The sequence below is a fragment of the Camelus dromedarius genome, chromosome 16 (assembly GCF_036321535.1).
Source record: "Camelus dromedarius isolate mCamDro1 chromosome 16, mCamDro1.pat, whole genome shotgun sequence".
Taxonomy (NCBI): Eukaryota; Metazoa; Chordata; class Mammalia; order Artiodactyla; family Camelidae; genus Camelus; species Camelus dromedarius.
The window spans coordinates 33859802-33879777 of NC_087451.1; the positions used below are offsets into that span (position 1 = coordinate 33859802).

Genomic DNA, 19976 nt, shown 5'->3' on the forward strand with positions numbered 1-19976 from the left:
TTAAACAAAACCGTTTCTTTGCCGTGGGATCTCTCAGCATCCTTATCTAATTCTGTAAGGACATTCTCAGACTTCCTGTCCTTTTTCTTTCAGAGCATCTCGAGGAACAGGGAACTCTGGGAAAGGGTAGCTCAGGACAAAAGGGGTCATTAATAATGGAGATGTCTTTGTCCACACACAGGGATGTGTATGGTGTCGCTGTCAGTATGTTGCTTTGGCTATGGGAGGCACGGAGGGTAATGACTTCAACAGTTTCCACTATTTTGAGCATCGAAAAACCATCATTAGGTCACTGTGGACCGTTAAGCATTAGCCACGTGAAGACATTGCTGTATTTTGAATGACAGTTGATACGCAGGGAAACACACAGGATGGAAATCTGTCGTTTTGCACTGCAAGCTAGTGTTTTTCCTGTTTGACTCAACATAGGTGTGCATCTTAAAGGAAATAAAACTCATACATTCCCAGTGTTGATTCCGGCTATTTTTACTGTGCCGTCATAGACACATTTATACGCAGAAATGCGCACAAGTGTAAAGTTAGGCCCGTGTCAGTTCTGGCGCTCTTGGCTCTCTCAACAGTCCTGAAACCAAAACATGTCAGTTCACATTCGAACAGCAAAATCTATCAAATCAAAACCGACAACGTTTCCTTGACGTGGCAGATAATGTTTTGCTAAAAATAAACCACCGTTTCCATTTCTAAGAGCCCGTGGTACTGACTGCCATGATCAAAGTTCATCTTTGCTTCTCCAGAGAAGCATTCTGTCCCAGGAATGCGGCGGGGTGGAGTCAGTTCTTCCCCTGCTGTTCTGGAACCACTTGGAAACCTCCCCCATCTGTCCAGGGCTCCATGAAGAAGTTTGGCTTGAGCTTGGCTCACTCGTAACATCTGTCCGTTGAGCCTGTCCTCAACCATAAGCCGTCAACCATGAAAGTGGTACCAACTCGATCGTAGACACAAATGCAAACAGAGGCACTGAAATCCGGCGGTAGGATTCGGTTATCGAGAGGTCACCCTGGTGATTCGGATGGTTGGTGTTATTATTTTTCTTTAGAGTTTAAAGGAAAATACAAAGTTAAAAAGTTTTATATAAAACTTTCAGAACTCTGAGAATGTGTCCCAAGGCCCCTATTGGAGAAGCACTGTTTTAGTGCAAACGAGGCTGAGTTTATGAGTTTAATCCATGCATCTAGATGGCTGCATGGTATGGCATATGTCTCTGCCTGTGTGCTGTGTCAGTTTGCAAAAATGGCCACAAATTCTTCCCCTGTTGTCATCCATACTATGACAACATGACACTGGATCCTTCCAACAAGAGGTACAGTTGGTTTATCCATCCCTTCCATCTGGACGGCCATGGACCTGCTGCAGTAGCAAATGATGTGAGCAGACGCTTGAGGAACACTTGACATTGAATGTTTCCTTCTCTTGCTCCTTCTGAAACCCAAGTTTATTGTATAAATGAGTCCAGTCTAGCTTGCTGGAGGATGACATGCCACGTGGAGAAGAATCTAGGTTTCCCGGCCAGGAGTCAGCCAACTCCTTCCTGGCCGACAGCCTGCTGGCTGCCAGTGCATGTGCCGTCCCAGACCATCCAACTCCTGGGGGAGCCGTGAACAGACCGATGCACAAGCGAGTCCAGGCAATAGTGACCGAGTCTGGGCAGATCAGTGGCAGTGCCCAGTTGGCTGTAGACTTATGAGTAATAATAACTGATTGATGTTCTCAGCCACCAAGTTTCGGGGTGTTTTGTTGCCAACAATAAGTGTCTGATACACATGCATTTTTCTTCAGGGAAGTGAAATCTTGTCTTTCAGCAGATTTCTGGAGGGATCTGATGTCCTCAAAAGGATAGTATAGGTCATAAAAAGTGGCCTGGAAAGACCAGCTGGGGCAGGGTGGTGGTGGTGGTGGTGGTGGTGGGGATGGGTAGCTCTCAAACCGTGGAGAAGCCAGAAGAGGCTTCTCAGCATGGATTTGATAGGTGTATTTTAATGATATCTAGGATGAAGTCCAGGATAATTATTGAGGATTAGAAAGAAAATACCTCATTGTACTTAGGTATTTGCATTTATTTAGATTTATAGTCTTGTTTTAAGGAAAAGTTACATTTTGAATTATAAGAAAAAACATAATGGTTTGGAAAACACTGCCAAGTCCCATCTCTCTGTTAGCTGTGCTGGTGGGAGACCTAGCTCTTTGGAACTCAGCATAGAGCCACTTACGTGGAAGAGCCATCGGAGGGATATCTTTGTAGAATCTCGGAGAGCTGTATCTTTGCAGAGCTGTGTCGTGCTTTAAAATCTGTTTTATATGATTAAATAGGCTTGATTATGAACAGTAATTTGGCATCAGAAATAGGAGAAAGTTTTATCCCTAAAAAGATAGTTAGAGCAATAGCATACTTACATAGCGTAAATATAGCTAGAATTCTGTAATTAACTTTGCATGTGGTAAGCTTTAGGCTAAGGTCATGGAGGAGATGGGGAGGAATCTGGAAGACGTGGCCTTGTGGGTGGCTGCTGGGCTTCAAGGTGGAAAGACCTTCAGGGGAGTGAGCTGGGCTACCCAGCTCTGAGTATTTCTGCCAGGAAAGGGAGAAGAGATGGAGCCCGTGGGTGGAGAGTCATAGGGTAGATAGCCGCCCATCCGCACGTGGTCTCAGGGCGGGTGCTGAGTATCTCAGACAATCAACAAGGGGATAGAAGCTGAGAGTGGGTGGAAAGCCATGCTTTTAGCCATTACCTAGAAAGTCTTGAACACTGTTAAGCTTTTTCTTTCCCTCTCTGCCCTAATGCCTTTTTCCTTCTCTCTCAAAGCCTAAATAAACATTTTGTGGCTCTCCCGGTCTTTGTCTTCTACATTATACAACATTTCCTCTCTCCTTTTGGAGATTTTGTAGTACCGTTCATTCTGGTAAATTAATTGAATTATTGATCACTGGACACCATGCTGGGCGCTGACATTAGAGTCAGAAGACACAGCTCCTGCTTTAAGAATCTCACAGTTTTGAGATGGCCGAGGAAACTCAAAGTGACTGTGCAGTTTGGTAAATGTGATGGCAAAAACATGTGAGGGATGTCAGGGGAGCACAGAGAGGGAGGCATATTTAATCCAGACTAGGCTGGGTTTATCCAGGAAGGCTTCCTGGAGGAGGGAGTTCAAGCTTCTACAGCCAGGATTTTAAAAGCATCAAGGGTGGAACACTGAGAAGCTTGAAAACCTGCCGCGTTGGCCATTGGCTGGATGTCGTGCCGTTGCTGTAGGGAGGAGGGATGGAGGCTGAGTTGGAGTACAGTCCTAGTGCACTCAGGCAAGGGGAACCTTGCTTCCCAGACCAGTAGGGACTAAAGACTTTGAACTGTCATTCTCCTTGCCTTCAGGGCTTCTGACCCAGGATCCCTGAACATGGAGGCAAAGAAGGCAGGGAATATGGCAACGATCTGACTGCTAGAGTCCGAGGTAGACTTGTCCCCTCTGCCTCGGTGTCCATGCCACTCCGTGTCCCTGTTGGCTTTGAGGCCGGCTGCTCACCACCCCACCGGGCAGCAGGCTGGTGCTGGCCACCCAGGGAGGGAAGGTCATCTATTATGTAAGCATCATCCATATTCCAGCTGGTGATCCGGGGCGACATTTAATTTTTTTTCCATTATGTGGAATAATTTAAGATTGTGTTACGAGTGTCATTATTATTGCAATTTCTTAGTAATAAAAACAGCATCAATTATTTAGCTTCGCCCTGTGTGTCTGGGTTAAGTGGGGATGACAGAGGCAGCGGCTGGTGCGGGGGAGAGGAGAGAGCCCACACAGAGCTCCAGGGGGTACGGCTTCACCAATGGGGTCCAAAGCCCGCTGGCTCCGGCGGTGGCTGGCAGGGGTCACCAATTAGTCCTCCGACCTTTCCCTTTGCTCTTCATTAGGGAGCTCTGACCCGCTGACAAGCTGCAATTAAAGAGACTGCACTCCATGGGGCGGCGGAGGTGAAGAGTCATCCCCGAGCTGCCCCAGCCCGGTGTGACATGATATGGGGTGTGTGTGGGTTTCGAGAAGGTCAGGCTTGCCACAAGTATGGTGGTGAGGACCAGAGGCTGGTCTGCTTTGCCTCCCCTGACAGTTGTTAACAGCGATGACACATCCCAGTGGGAAAAGGACCAGAGGCAGGTGAACACATGGAAGATTGCTGCTGGGACTCGAGGCAGACGCATCGAGCTGGCTGCCCTGAGTTTTGGGGGCTGCAGGTCCCACGGGGCTTCGGTGCCTCTTGGCCTTTGTCCACGTGTGCCTCGCGTCGGGGGATTTCGTTGTCATCGCGGACTTCATCTAGAGACGCCTGCATCCTGCTGGTTACGCTCTATGCTGTGAGTCCTTTTGTGACTCATTGCTTTGGGGCTTGAGAAGCATCAGCAACCAGCGGCTGTCTCCCTGGTGCGGGGGACAGCCGACTGTGACGAACGGCACCTGGATTTCATTTCTGGAAGGAGAGATACATGTTATTTTTTGAAGCTTTTTTGTTGTTATTGTTTCCATGTAAAGCATATTGGGGGGCTACTTTTCTCTCTTCCTCCCCCTCTTCCCCCCTCATTTTATTCCCTCCCCCTTTCCGCATCTCTCCACTGTCTTTTCCTTCTGGAAAGTGCGGGTCACCTCCAGCTCCTGCCTCTTGGCATAGCCTTTCCAGAGTGGGTGGAAGTTGCCCTGTTTATTCTGCACCAGGGATTTGCCCCAACCATTAATAACAATAACAACAGCAACAATAATAGTCTCGAGCGGACTGTGATCTCAAGTACCATGGTCCTGCGTGGGTGTCACCTGGAGCCTCCCAGCGGCCCCCCTCCCTGTTCTCTGCACCGAGCTGGACTTGGAGGGTCGGGCGAGGAGCGGGGAGGAGGGCAGAGGAAGCCCTGGAGGAAGGGGAGGTACAGAAGGAAAGGGAGACTTGGGGCTTGGGAAGGAGCCTGCATTTGGGGACGTTGACATTTGAGAGCAGGAAGGTGACCCAGCAAGCCTGGACTGTCCAAAGTCCCAAGAGCCCAGTGGAAACTACCAGGGGATGAGTGACTCACTCGCCGGCTGATGGGCTGCTGAGCCCGCTCCCAGGGCCGCGGTGGAGGGTCAGGCGCAGCTCGCAGCAGTCCGATGTTTGCCCTGGACGGGCACTCTCACCTCGCCGTCCTCGCATGGCTGCAAAGATTGAGTGAGGCAGTGTGGGTGGAAAAGCTTTGCAGAGATGAAAAAGAAGAAAGCCTTAGAAATGAAAGAAAGGGGAGGATGTTGAGAAGGAATTTACCCCCTACCCTCCCGGTCTTGGGTGCTCCTGCAGAGGCCAAGGCTGTGTTTATTTAAGGCTCTGGTTAAGAAAACAATGCAGAGCGCCCTCCACCTGCTGTCTCACTTTTCGGTGAGCAGATGGGGCTCCAGAGAGCTAGGGGTGGCGTCAGTCCTGCAGGATGGGAGCCACCTTGGCCCCGCAAACCCCCAACCCCGATGTCACAGACATTATGATAAAGCCATCAAGGCAGGGCTGGCCTCTCCTGCCAGGCTGTTCCCTGAAATTTAGAGGAATATGTTTCTCTGTTTTCCTCATCACTGGTTGAGGGTGGAGGGTGGGGGATGTTGGGAAGCCAGAAGGACGTCTTAAAGGAGCCCCCGGGAGGCCAGCTGGTGCCTGGGCTCAGGGACACACGGAGAGAGAGCATTGCCTGGCATGGGGCATAGCAGCTGCCCCTGGCATCACCCTGCGGGTGCTCCCTCCAGTTCCCACGCTGCACAGCTGGCCTCCGCCCTCACCCTAAATGTGAGACCGAGTGCCTAGGAACGGGGTGGCTACCAGTGGGATCTGCTGGGGTTTTGTCCAGTTTTTAAAAAGGCAGTTTCTTTTTTTTTTTTTAACATTTTTTATTGATTTATAATCATTTTACAATGTTGTGTCAAATTCCCGTGTTCAGCACAATTTTTCAGTTATTCATGGACATATACACACTCATTGTCACATTTTTTTCTCTGTGAGTTATCATAACATTTTGTGTATATTTCCCTGTGCTATACAGCGTAGTCTATTCTACAATTTTGAAATCCCAGTCTATCCCTTCCCACCCTCCACCCCCCTGGTAACCACAAGTCTGTATTCTCTATCTGTGAGTCTATTTCTGTCCTTTATTTACGCTTTGTTTTTGTTTGTTTGTTTGTTTTTGTTTTTGTTGTTTAGAGTCCACATATGAGCGATCTCATATGGTATTTTTCTTTCTCTTTCTGGCTTACTTCACTTAGAATGACATTCTCCAGGAGCATCCATGTTGCTGCAAATGGCATTATGTTGTCGGTTTTTATGGCTGAGTAGTATTCCATTGTATAAATATACCACATCTTTATCCAGTCACCTGTTGATGGACATTTAGGCTGTTTCCATGTCTTGACTATTGTAAATAGTGCTGCTATGAACATTGGGGTGCAGGTGTCATCCTGAAGTAGATTTCCTTCTGGATACAAGCCCAGGAGTGGGATTCCTGGGTCATATGGTAAGTCTATTCCTAGTCTTTTGAGGAATCTCCACACTGTTTTCCATAGTGGCTGCACCAAACTGCATTCCCACCAGCAGTGTAGGAGGGTTCCCCTTTCTCCACAGCCTCTCCAGCATTTGTCATTTGTGGATTTTTGAATGACGGCCATTCTGACTGGTGTGAGGTGATACCTCATTGTAGTTTTGATTTGCATTTCTCTGATAATTAGTGATATTGAGCATTTTTTCATGTGCTTTTTGATCATTTGTATGTCTTTCTTGGAGAATTGCTTGTTTAGGTCTTCTGCCCATTTTTGGATTGGGTTGTTTATTTTTTTCTTATTGAGTCGTATGAGCTGCTTATATATTCTGGAGATCAAGCCTTTGTCGGTTTCACTTGCAAAAATTTTCTCCCATTCCATAGGTTTTCTTCTTGTTTTATTTCTGGTTTCCTTTGCTGTGCAGAAGCTTGTAAGTTTCATTAGGTCCCATTTGTTTATTCTTGTTTTTATTTCTTCTAGGAGAAAAATTTTTAAATGTATGTCAGATAATGTTTTGCCTATGTTTTCCTCTAGGAGGTTTATTGTATCTTGTCTTATGTTTAAGTCTTTGATCCATTTTGAGTTGATTTTTGTATATGGTGTAAGGGAGTGTTCTAGCTTCATTGTTTTACATGCTGCTGTCCAGTTTTCCCAACACCATTTGCTGAAGAGACTGTCTTTATTCCAATGTATATTCTTGCCTCCTTTGTCAAAGATGAGTTGACCAAAAGTTTGTGGGTTCATTTCTGGGCTCTCTATTCTGTTCCATTGGTCTATATGTCTGTTTTGGTACCAATACCATGCTGTCTTGATGACTGTAGCTCTATAGTATTGTCTGAAGTCTGGGAGAGTTATTCCTCCAGCCTCTTTCTTTCTCTTCAGTAATGCTTTGGCAATTCTAGGTCTTTGATGGTTCCATATGAATTTTATTATGATTTGTTCTAGTTCTGTGAAATATGTCCTGGGTAATTGGATAGGGATTGCATTAAATCTGTAGATTGCCTTGGGCAGTGTGACCATTTTAACAATATTGATTCTTCCAATCCAAGAGCATGGAATATCTTTCCATTTTTTAAAGTCTTCTTTAATTTCCTTCATCAATGGTTTATAGTTTTCTGTGTATAATTCTTTCACCTCCTTGGTTAGATTTATTCCCAGATATTTTATTACTTTGGGTGCTATTTTAAAAAAAGGCAGTTTCTTAATGCCATTTGCGTTAACATGGATGGACCTAGAGATAATCATACTGAGTGAAGTAAGTCAGAGAAAGACAAATATCATATGATATCACTTGTATGTAGAATCTGAAAGAATGAGAACAAGTGAACTTATTTACAAAACAGAAGCAGATTCACGGACAGAAAACAAACCTATGGTTACCAAAGGGGAAAGGCGGGGGGATAAATTAGGAATTTGGGATAGCAGATACAAACTACTATATATAAAATAAACAACAGGATCCTACTGTACAGCATAGGGAACTATATTCAAGATCTTGTAATGAGTTATAATGAAAAAGAATCTGAAAAAGAATATGTATTATATATATATATGTGTATATATATATATATATTTTTTTTTTAACTGAATCACTATGCTGTGCACCAGAAACTAACACAGCATTGTAAATCAATTATACTTTAATTTAAAAAAAAGGCAGCTTCTATGTGAATCTGGGGTAGTATTTTCTTAGCACACTCCCACCCCTAGCACTGAAATAAAGCAATTCAAGCAGCAAAATACAGATTGATAAAATGGTCAAAGGCTATGGTGGGGGTGGAGGGGTGGCGTGTGTTTGCCTTCCAGTTTGTTGCACGAAACACCATTTTCAGAAATCAGCGTGGCTCCTTCCCCTGCCTTTCAGGTCTTTGCTCAAATGCCACCTTCTCTGAGCGCCCTCCCTCTGCGTGCTGTGTGGAGGAGGGCTCCAGCTTTGGAGCACATGAGGACACCTGAGATGTCAGGAAAGTGCCTGGCACAGTGCTCGAAGCCAGTACATGTCACAATTCTAGTACATTAACTATGGCTGTGATTTTTTTTTTTCTTCTCAGTGTTCTCCGGACCTGGCACTCTATTTCATTATATATTGTTAGTTTATGCTCCGTCTCTGGAAGATCCAGGAGGACAGGGGACTTGGCTGTTTTGTACTGTCAGGACCTAGAATGGTTCTGCTACACAGTTGATGGTTAATAAAAATTTGCCAAATACACGAAGGCAGGAAGGCTTCCTGGAGAAAGTAGCCAAATTCTTATCTTTACAGTAAGAAGAGGGTCTTGTGAGTTCCCAGCAGGTCCAATAAGATGGGGAGCTTTGGGGCCCTGATCATCCTGAATTTTTGTAAAGCAGGGTTTCTCACCTTCAACACTGTGGACATTTGGCTGGGTCCTTCTATGTGGTGTGGGTTGTCCTGCACGTTGTGGGATGTTCAGCAGCATCCTTGGCCTCTACCCACTGGGTTCCTGCCCCTCCCCTCTCCCCCACCGCCACGAAAAAAAATTCCCACTGCCAAATGTCCCCTTGGGGGCAAAATCACCCCAACTGAAAACCACCGTTCTCAGTGAAAATCGGGGTCTCTCCAGGCTGCACCTGACTGAATGGGCTCCAGTCAAAGACGCAGCTTGGAGCTTATTAATGGTGCCCCATCCTTGTTGTAATGAAGTGGTTTTCCTTCCCAATCCTCCTCCCCCACCCGCCAGTTATGCATCAATCACATTCTAAAAGGGAGCAAGACAAAGGAAGAAACATCAGACTGCGTTGCCCTCTCATAGTGAAACACGACTTTTATTGCCGCAGTGATTCCTTAGATGTCAGCGTGAGATGTAGGATTAGAAATAATTAAAGCTTATATACAAACAGAGAGCTGCGGGTCTGTGGCCCACAGCACACGGCCCAGACACCAGCTGTCACTCGGGGGTGATTAGAGGGGGTTTCGGCAGGGGGAGGGGGAGGCTGGCCTTCTCAAAGTCCCTTATGTCCCCAGCATCCGTCCATCTGTAGTGTCAACCTTGACTGACACAGTGTGACAGCCTGCCTCCCTTTGTGCCTCTCCCAGTGACGGAGCAGGTGAGACACTGCTGCCCCTCGGGTTCTATAGAGGGACCTAAGAACTTTCACAAGGGTGGCTCCAACAGAGCCCCGAGGCTTGTTTCCCCTTTTATTATTTTTTAAATTATATTATTTTGTTTTAATTTTTTTAACATGAAAAAAAATTTTTTAAGGGGGATGTACTTGGGTTTACTAATTTGTTTAATGGAAGTACTGGGAATTGAACCCAGGACCTCATGCATGCTAGGCATTCACTCTACCACTGAGCTCTACCCTGCCCGCTTCCCCTTTTAAACCAGGGCTAAAGGAGGTGTTGGGACCCTTGTTTAAGTGCATCATAGAGGACACTGTAAATAAATTATTAGGACAATATCGATATATGGGACCAATGCGAAGACAGGAGAGGAAGGGTTAATGTTTTCATTTTTCACATTTAGTTGGAGAAAAATAATGAAATAAAGTACCAGAATCATTAGGTTTTCTTTCAGACTCCTGATCAACAGAGGATGAGAAAACAAGAGGGGTGTGTGTGTGTGTGTGTGTGTGTGTGTGTGTGTGTGTGTGTGAAGACACAGCCGGGCATAACTTTTGTGAGATTCCTTTAGGAAAGGAACTGACCCAAGAAAACAGTTTCAGGATCTGCTTAGACATGGATACATTTCCGTGATTGGATTAATAAGATTTCTCCTCTCCCCTTGGAGGGACACACATGTTAGATGGAAACTTCTGTTTGTTCGGAACTATTTTTGCCTGGTTCTCAAAAAAAAAAAAAGGCTCTGCTGTTTATTTGCCCTTTGAGATGATTGTGCTCGCCTTCCCTTAGGGATAGAGGGGTCCCGGTGATGCCCCTGGAAGAGAAGCTCACAGCCCCGTGGCAGACGTGCTGGTTTGCTTCTGGCTAGAACGTAGGCTGCGTAAGAACTAGAATTTTGTTAGTTCGACAAGTATCCACAAAGTTGGTGGTCAGCAAATACTTGTTAAACGAACGTGGGCATCAAAATCAAGACTTGGCGTAGTTAATGCAAAAACAGTCAGAACAACTGGTTCCAGACCAAGCAGAAGGGTGACGTGGTTGGTCTAAGGCCATCTGGGCTTAATTCCAAATATGCAGTGTCCTCCATGACTCCCGCTTGCCTTCCTTGGAGATGCTTTTGTTGGGTTCTCCTCCCCTTTTGATCTCATGAGAGTCGTGAAGATGGTGAATTCCTAAAAATGCCGACCTTGGTCCCTGTGCTGAGGCTGCCGTTGAGCGGACCTGCTCTTTAAACTTCTTTTGGCAGTTTGGGTACCGAGTCTGTCCTGCCGTTTGCCGGGCGGCGATGGATCATGGAGTGGGGTTTTGATGTTCGAGCCACTCTTTTCCTGTACATGTTTTTTTTCCCTATATCCAGGATCAACACCAACACCCCAGATCCTGTTTTTGTCACCCTCAAAAGTTCCGCAGCCAGAAGGCTTGTCGTCTTCCTCAGGACTCAGCCCAGCCCGCTGGCTGGGTCTGGCCTGGGGGACCGGCCCAGCCCTGGTGCTCTTGGTAGAGCTTGGCCAGCTGCCTGGGCAGCTGGGAGCCGGAGGAGCCTGGGGAAGGAAGGCAGAAGAGGCGTTACAGTGATGCCCCTGCTTCTCGTTTCAGGGTGCAGCCGAGGACCCCCAGACGGCCCTGGCACTGAACTTCGACCCTGCGTTGATGAAGAAGAAATCTGATGCCGAGGGTCCCAGGCCGCTCTTCCCCGAGAGTGAACTTTCCATCCGGATAGGTAGAGCTGGGCTTCCTTCAGGCAAGCTCCCTGCTGCAGACCCTGGGCTGAGTTAGACAGGACAGGCTTGGGCCTGGTGGTGGGAGGGTGTCCTGTCCTTCCCAAGCACCCCCCCCCCCCCAATCACTGCGCAGGGCTGAGCTGGTTCCAGCCCCCTGCTTTCCCTCCTCATATGTTCTCTAAACCACCTGCTTGGTGCACAGGAGGTAACAGTGCCTTTTATTTATTTCTTTATTTTATTGAAGTAGAGTTGATTGACAAGGAGGTGTCAATTTCTGTTGTACAGCATCGCGATTCAGTTATACATACATATATTCTTTCTCATAGCCTTTTCCATTTTAGGTTATTACAAGCTATTGAATACAGTTCCCTGTGCTGTACAGTAGGACCTTGTTCTTTATCTATTTTGTGTACAACAGTTTGTATCTGCAAATCCCAATCCCCACCCCCTTTTCCCTTTGGTAACCGTTAAGTTTGTTTTTTATGTAACGTCGCCTTTTGATTGCTTTTCCAACTGGTTCAGGTGGACAGGGGCCCTCTGATGGGGCTGGGCTGACTTGGGTTGGAGTGCAGGCACCAGTCCCTCTGTCTCCCTGTCTCTGACGACCCTGGATGTTCCTTTCTGTTCATGTGACTTTCATCTTTTTGGGCCACCTGGGAAACTGTGGGTGTTGCTCTCACTGGTGCAGTTTGGAGCCAGAAAACCTAGAAACACTGATGGCAAAGTCATGCCTTCCCTCTTAAATTAGAGGGAGCGTGTCCCTTGAGAGGAATAGGGGAGCAATTCCTGAATCTCCTGGGGAAGGGGGAGGTGCAGACTGGGCGGATGCCCCCTCCGAGAGGGAGATAGATTGGGAGGATTACGCTGGTTTCCATTCTCGGTGTAAGGCTCCACCCTCCTTGCTCAGTCATAGTTCACCCTGGGCAGTTGGCTAATTTAAGGGCCGATTTGCACCAGGAGAAGTGGCTGCCTTTCTTTTCCTTTGCATTTATTTAAATCCCACGCTTAACTGGCAAGCTCCAGGCATCGTGAAACCTTTGTCTCTCCCCCCTCCTCACTTCTCCTGCAGACCTCAGACTTAGGAACTAAAACCAGGGGAAGGATGTTGAGAACGGCTGCCTCCTCCCTTGCGTGGAGTTCTCTCTCAAGTTAATCCAGGAGAAGCAGATTGGGCACGAGTCACTGTCTTCACACTAGTGACTGAAGGAAGAAGGCCCTTTCACGTTTCCGTGCTGGCATTTTAATTTGATATTCTCACCCTGTGGAGGCTGAGGCGATCTCTAGACCCCGAGAGAGTAAATGTACCAAAGTTAACAACGGTGCCCCAGCCAATTCTCAATTATCTGTGTTCAGATGATGTCCTGCATGAATTATTCATGGAGAAGGTGAACACCTTCTCCACTCGGACTGATGCTCGCTGCCTCCCACCTCTTCTTTTGTGGGATATAATCAGGAAATAAAAATTCATCTAACGAGGTCCAGTCATAGAGGGTTAGCATGAAAAATCTACCCCCTGCCTCTGATCGCCCATGTCATTCATACTCAAATCAGAACCACTCAGGTACTGTCTGCTGTTCTCTTACTGGAGAGTCAAGTACTGTCTGGTGACTAGGATGGGCCACCGTCCTCCAGCAAAGCTCATTTTCAGGCCGAGTCTTGGGAACACAGGGACAGAAGGCTTTCTGTCCATTCCCCTGGCTGTACTGTCATGGAGCTCCTGGGGTCCCCTCTGAAGATGTTACCATCCCGATTTTGAGCCTTCTTGAGGACGAAGTTGGCCAGATTTTATTCCGTCCCATTTTAAAAAAATCTTCAAGGTCACAGGGTAAAGTTTCAGTGCCTGTCAATCAAAAAAGGTAACAAGTGGTGATCCCTCTGAGATGAACCTTTTCCAGTGGGGCCACGGGAATATAGGGCCACCGGGAGGTGACTCTGCAGGAGAGTCTCTCAGGGTTTCTGAATCTTCTTGGCCAAGCCAGGGTGAAGCAGTGAGCAGGGGCTGTGTGGGAGGGTGATGTAATCTGGTCCTCTGCTCGGGAACACCTAGGCACAGCCTGTTACCAGGTTACCAAGCAACGCTTGGTCGCTGTTGCTAACTGTTCAGATACAGAGGCAAATGCAGCCCTTCGGGGAGCGCAGTGATGGTTTGCCGAGGCTGAGAGAGCCCGGCCATCTCCAGAAAGGTTGCTAGTCTTCTCGCCTGGACGCACCTGTGGGTGTCCGGCAGCTGAAGGCTCTAAAACTTGATAATGGCTATTTGATGACTGGCCTTGCGCACATCGAGTCTGAATATGTTATTTGTACCATCTGGAGTTGCCCTTCAGCTTGCTGTATGTGGAGCACAGAGGCGTGTTTAACGGGTGTTTAGTGAATAACAACAGCCTGTAAAAAATAACATTGGTGCTGCTGTTATAATGTCCCATAATTGGTTCAACAAGAGGAAAAGCCAGAAACGCCACACTTGGGGAGAGAAGGTTCTGCTGCACTGAGCGTCGGCTGCAGCTCAAGCCGGGAAAAGCATTTATGCATTTATGAGAGCTTTCCTATTTATGTCTTGGTGCCAAATGTTTTACAATATCAACTGCTTTCAAGGCTGGGATATTTTGGGACTTAGCTAGATCAGTTCTTTTAAAATAGTTTTTCTCTTTCTCTCTCTTAATCCCCATCACCCTCAACTATTTCTCTATTTCCAACTAGTTTTCTTTTAATTTAAAAAAAGTAATAACATGGATTACAAGTGAAAATAATTTTTCTTCCACCTTCAGATCCCTGATGGTCCCTGCATCTCAGACACAAACACTGTTTCTAGTTTCTCAGGTTTCCTTCCAGACGTATTCTGTTTATAGCCTCAGACTTGGCCGTCGTTCCGTACCTTGTGTCTTTCGCTTAATAACACAGTTTGGTCTTTTGTTTCCTGGGACACTCATCTATTCATCCCATTCTTATTCTTGGCCGTGATCTTACCTAATTAGTCCCCTCTTGATGGTCTGTTAGGTTGTTTACAACCTTTTGGTCTCATGAAGAATGCGGCAGAGAGCATTTTTACCCAGACATCTCTATGGGCTATTCTATTGTGGAGTAAATTCTAGAAATTAGGCCAGGAGTTCTGTACCTCTGGAGTCCATGCATGGGCCCCAGAGGGTTTACGAACCTCTTGACATTTTATGCAAAAAGTTAACGTGTATTTGGAATGCATAACATCCATCACGCTTCAGATGGCTCCGTGACCCCAGCGTTTACCTAGAACTCAGGTTTCTTTGACTCAACCTCCCCCATTCAGCTGCCAGGGGACTTAATTTTTATTTTTATTTTTGCTAGTACTCTCTTTAGGCTCAAGAAGGGTAGTGAAAGGTGAATCCTTCTTTTACTAATTGTTAACTGCCCCATTTCAATATGTTGTTTGTTCTGAGAGAGGAAGTTGAATCTCTTCAAGAGTGTTTTGTCTTGTTTTTTTCATTGATCTGTTAGCGCAGCAGATGGAGCATTGTCTGTAATTTTGTGTATCTGTGGAAGGAACAGAAGTAGGCATTATTTTCCAGTAAAGAGAAGGGTGGATTTAATTTGAGAAGTGAGCTCCTATTTATTACCCATAAACCTTTCCAAAGCATGTTAGGGGAAAAGTGAATGGGGACTTAAGTCAAGCAAGCATGAACTATAAGAAAAATCTCATTAGAAAGAGATTTTTTCCTTAATGTCTTATTCTTATATATTAGGAGAACTCACCTGGCAGCAGTAATTCTGCCTGGACAGCCAGGCAGATGAGAAACCGATGCAGACTTAGCGTTAAGTGGGTTCTAAATTTGGATACACTACCATCACCAGCCACACACATTTGTTTGTATCTTAGTCTAAGATCTTGAATTCCTTATTGGTTATACTCCTGACTTGCTGGGTGTAGAAACAGAACTGTTCTTGGGCGAAAGAATTTGCCTTTTCTAACTGAAGGATCCCAAGAGCCGGACCCCTGAATGAGCCCCTCCAGGGCTCATCCCTTCAGAACTGTGGTGGAGCCCAGGCGTTCTTTGATGCCCTTCTCCCTTCTCCCGGCGCCCGCCTTGCTCCTCCAGGTATCATCCTGTTCTCTTCTCATCACATCCTTGAAATCGTTCCTCTCCCTCATTTTCCCTGTCAAACACCCTCCCTCAGGCGCCTCTGGGAAAAGATGTGACAAACTCTTGCATGTGGAGGTATCAGTAATTGATAGCATTTTACGCCTGCTCGTGTGTTTGTGTTTTAACTGGGGACCGTTTATCCAGCTGAGTGAGGAACCCCCCAAATGGGTTTTCACACTGGTTGACCTTTGGAGGATTATATTTCTCAGCACATGTGTGGGGCTGGGGTGGGGGTGGGCAGCCAGCCTGTGTGGGGCGAAATGCCTTCTCGGAGGACAGTTGTCTGTTCTCTGTAAAGACCAGCCACCTGTATTCAACTCCCAACTCCTACATCTCCTGGCACTGAAATTCCTCAGAATAGTCAAATCCTCAGAAAGCAAAGAGACTTACTTAAAACAGCATCAAGGCTCCCCTGTGACAATCACTTTTTTCTTCTTCCATGTCTTCTAATTTTCCAAGTCTTCCTTGACTTCCATCACCAGTATTTCCAAGTCAAATTTAGTAAACTTAAATGTGATCAGGAGTCAGAGGTAGCTCCTAGGGGAAATTTTTATTGTTTTTCTTTTTCTTTCTTTCTTTTTTTAATGATTCGGTTTCCGAAATAATGCGTTGAGGGAATTCTTGAGATGTTATTTGTAATTTTGAGTTTTCCTTGGTAAGATCTTTAAAGATGAAAGAAGAACTTCACAGTTTTTCCTGTACATTTAGTGTCTTGGCATGTGATTTTTAGCAATTAGACTCTTCTTTCCTCTGTCACTGTTTGGGTAGGGGACACTTTTAACTCTTCTCCTGGTCTCATTGAGAGGAATTGTCTGGGGCCTGAGAAATCCACAAGTCTTGGAATCACTGTCCTTTCTGGGCTAGAGTCTGTATCCCGGGTTTGGGCAACGAACCAAACCTGTCAGCGCATGGCCAACAGCTCTGAGGCTGTTAAAACGTGTGACATTTCAATACAAAAAAAAAAAAATTACAAAAATATTTTGCCGGAGGACAAAGAGCAAAGTGTTCAGTAATAATGAGACCAGGAGCTCTTAAACATCACGGATGTTGAGTAAAATAAGGAAGTAATACAGAAACACCCCCGCAAACAGGGCTCCGTGGGGCTGGCATGACTGAGTGTTGGCGTGCCCCATCTCAGGGGAACGTTATTTGGTGATTACATCTTACGTAGATTCTTTTGCTTCTGAAGAGTGTTACATTCTGCCTGACTAATATTTAGCACTCAAATAGCACTTTTCCTGCTTACTTGTTTTTTTTTTTTTTTTTCTTTTCTTTTTTGGTCCCAATTTTCTGAGCGAGGCAGTCAATTTGGAGTGCATTTTCATGAGGCCTGGGCCTAGAGGCAGTGTGGTACTTGGACACACTTGCCTGGGCCGCCATAACAGAGCATCACAGAATGCATGGCTCATTCGGGAGAAATGGATTTTCTTACGGTTTCGGAGGCTGGAAGTCTGAGATGAAGGTGTGGTCAGGGTGGGTTTCTTCTGAGGCCTCTCTGCTTGGTTTGTGCATGGCCATCTTCTCCCTGTGTCTTCACCTGGCCTTCCATCTGCCTGTCCGTGTCCTAATCTCCTCTTCCTACCAGTCATTTTGGATTCTGGTCTACATGAATGACCTCATTTTAATGTGGTTACCTCTTGAAAGACCCTATTTCCAAATACAGTTAAATTCTTTTTAAAAATTATTGTATTAATTTATTTTTTAGTTGAAGTACAGTCAGTTACGATGTGTCAGTTTCTGGTGTACAGCACAATGTCACAGTCATGCATATACATACAAATAATTTGTTTTCATATTCTTTTTCACTAAGGGTTATTTCAAGATATTGAATATAGTTCCCTGTGCTATACAGAAGAAATTTTTTTTTTAATCTATTTTTATATATAGTGGCTAACATTTGCCAATCACAAACTCCCAAATTTATCCCTTCCTATCCCCGTTCCCCCAGTAATGGTAAGATTGTTTACTATGTCTGCAAGTCTGTTTCTGTTTTGTAGATGAGTTCATTAGTGTCCTCTTGTTTTTTCTTTTTTCATATTCCACATATAAGTGATATCATATGGCATTTTTCTTTCTCTTTCTGGCTTACTTTACTTAAAATGACCATCATCTCTAGGTCCATCCATGTTGCTGCAAATGGCATTATTTTATCCTTTTTTATGGCTGAATAGTATTCCATTGCATAAATATACCACAACTTTAGAGTTAAATTCTGAGTACTGGTGGTTAGGGCTTCAATACATGAATTTGAGGGGGATGCAACTCAGCCTATAATGGTGCTTAACAAGTTTTTTGAAAAGTTGTCTTCCTGTGGATGGTAACCCACCTAATGGAACAGGAGGTGGCAAGAACACTTGGTTCTCTTTGTTTCTTTCTAGTTTTTAGATTCTCTGACTGTATGCCTCTTTATCTGTTAGTGTCATTCCTGGATGGGCTGGGAATGCTGAGTAGTAAGCAGTGTGTAAGAGAGCTGGGTGTGTTACCTAGTCCAAACTTGTTCTGCTCACCGCACAACAGGCCAATAAATTGGGAGACAAGGTGTTGGGGTAAGGAATAACGACTTTATTCGGGGAGCCAGCAGCCTGAGACAATGGCAGACTAATGCCCTGGAGAACCATTTTCCCCATTTAGGCTCCTTTTATACTCAAAAGGGGAAGGGGCATGGTTGGTTGGTGTAAACTTGGTATCGGACTCCTTTGTTCTTGCAGCTGTCCATGCAGGTCAGGTCATAATGTTCCTGTAAACCTCCAACAAGACCAATGTTATTTTCTGTTCTACAACCTTTTATCTTCATATGAATGGAAAAGTGTTCTACCCTTAAAGGTCAGAGCCTTGAGAATGGGCTGTCCTGTATATTTTAGGCAATAGGAAACATTCTTTTACAAAAGGTGCAGAACCAGCATGACTAAGCACAGGAAACAGCACAGGGTTAGAGCCAAAGGAACAGACTTAATACCAGTCAGATTTTTTCCTCTCTGCTACAAATGGAGTTGGAAAGTTTCTCAGAGACACCAGCAGGAGAGAAAGTCAAATGGTTTGAAATCTGAGCTTACAAGACGGCTGGCAGGTGTCCAGCCTATGCTAATGAAAGGGGTGAGGCGATGCTACCCACTGCCACCATCACCTGAAATGCTCAACTCAGGTAACTTTGAAGGGGATTCATATCAACACACTTTGGGATGTGTAGACATGCTTCCTAACTGTGCCCATTCCCTAGGGTGGCCATGACAGTGGGCTACCAAATGTGTGTCTTAACAGAAATTTATACTCTCACAGCTCCAGAGACTAGAAGTCTGAAATCAAAGCACCTACAGGGCCACCCTGTTAATAACTTCTTTGATTCTAACAAATTCTGGTGGCTCCTAGTATTCCTTGGGTTACGGACGCATCACTCCTACCTTTACCGCCATTGTCGCATGGCCTTCTTCCCTGTGTGTGTGTGTGTGTGTGTGTGTGTGTGTGTGTGTGTGTGTGAATCTCTCTCTTATTTCTATTATAAAGACACCAGTTGTTGGATTTAAGGCCCACCCTAATCTGGTATGACCATGTCTTAACTAACTCCATCTGCAAAAACTCCATGTCCAAGGAAGGTCATGCTCTGTGGTTCCAGGTGGACATAAATTTTGGGGGGAACACGTTTCAACCCACTGCGCTGACCAACCCCACACTCTGATCCCTCCATGACAAGGCTTCAGGCACTTAGTTAGTCTGGAGGGGCTTTTGATACACTCAAGTGAGGGAAGGGGGAGAAAATTAGAGGAAACTAGAAGAGGCTAATCTTGGCAGTAATAAACCCAATTTAATTCATTGGGAGCCTTTAGAGCAGCTGTCAAGGCTCTTTGTTTGAAATATTCATCAAGTGTCTACTGATGAGTTAGGGATACTGTCTCCTTATGCAAAATTTAACATTTGCTGGGCTAGCAGGTTCTATCATATTTATTAGAATTCTGACACATTCATTTCAGCTCATAAGTCTATTAAACAGAGAAATGTGTTTTTAATGTGCTTTTGGGAAACAGAACAGACAAGTGTCTTGGGCAGCATCAGCCCCTGTTAGGATATTCCTGCCAAGCTTTTATTACCCAGAGATTTAGGGGGCTGCTGCCAAAGCTGGGCAACCTGGGCTCTTTTCAGATAGTTCTGTTTTGCTTTTCTGATTTTTTTTTTTTTTTCAGAAGCTCCTTAAGCTGGAGTAGCAGAGTGGCACTTTGGTTTCAAGTATTTGAGATCTTTTGAAGTCTTTTCTATTTATTCACTCCCATTTCAATTGTTTACATTTTTTTTCCCTTTTTGCTTTTTTGGAAAGTGCCTAAGAAGGGTAGGAAGCTGATTTTGAGCCCATGAAACTGAGAAGAAATTGATGCCACTTACTGAAATAGGCAGCCTTAGAGAAGGAATCTGCAGATGGGGAAGATGAGGAATTGGGGTTTGAACCTGTGTAGGGTTTGGACCTGTGTAATCAACAGAGACAACTCCAGCATCTGGGATGACGTTGGTGCAATCCTGCCTTTAAGAAAAGGAGTC

At 45.4% G+C, this 19976-nt stretch overlaps 1 protein-coding gene across 15 annotated transcripts in view; it reads left to right on the plus strand.

The window, feature by feature from the left end:
- The window catches only part of SLC39A11 (solute carrier family 39 member 11), a 351831-nt gene that overhangs the window by 146079 nt on the left and 185776 nt on the right, over positions 1–19976 (plus strand). For 14 of the 15 annotated variants that reach the window (XR_010384562.1, XR_010384564.1, XR_010384565.1 and 11 more), the window contains one exon: positions 11216–11360. Coding sequence is in view for 11 of the 15 variants with exons in the window: in XM_064495589.1 (XP_064351659.1) it covers positions 11216–11360 (145 nt within the window). In the remaining 4 variants the exon portion in view is untranslated. The remainder of the gene's footprint in view (positions 1–11215; positions 11361–19976) is intronic. The other variant, XM_031468990.2, reaches the window with a different exon arrangement.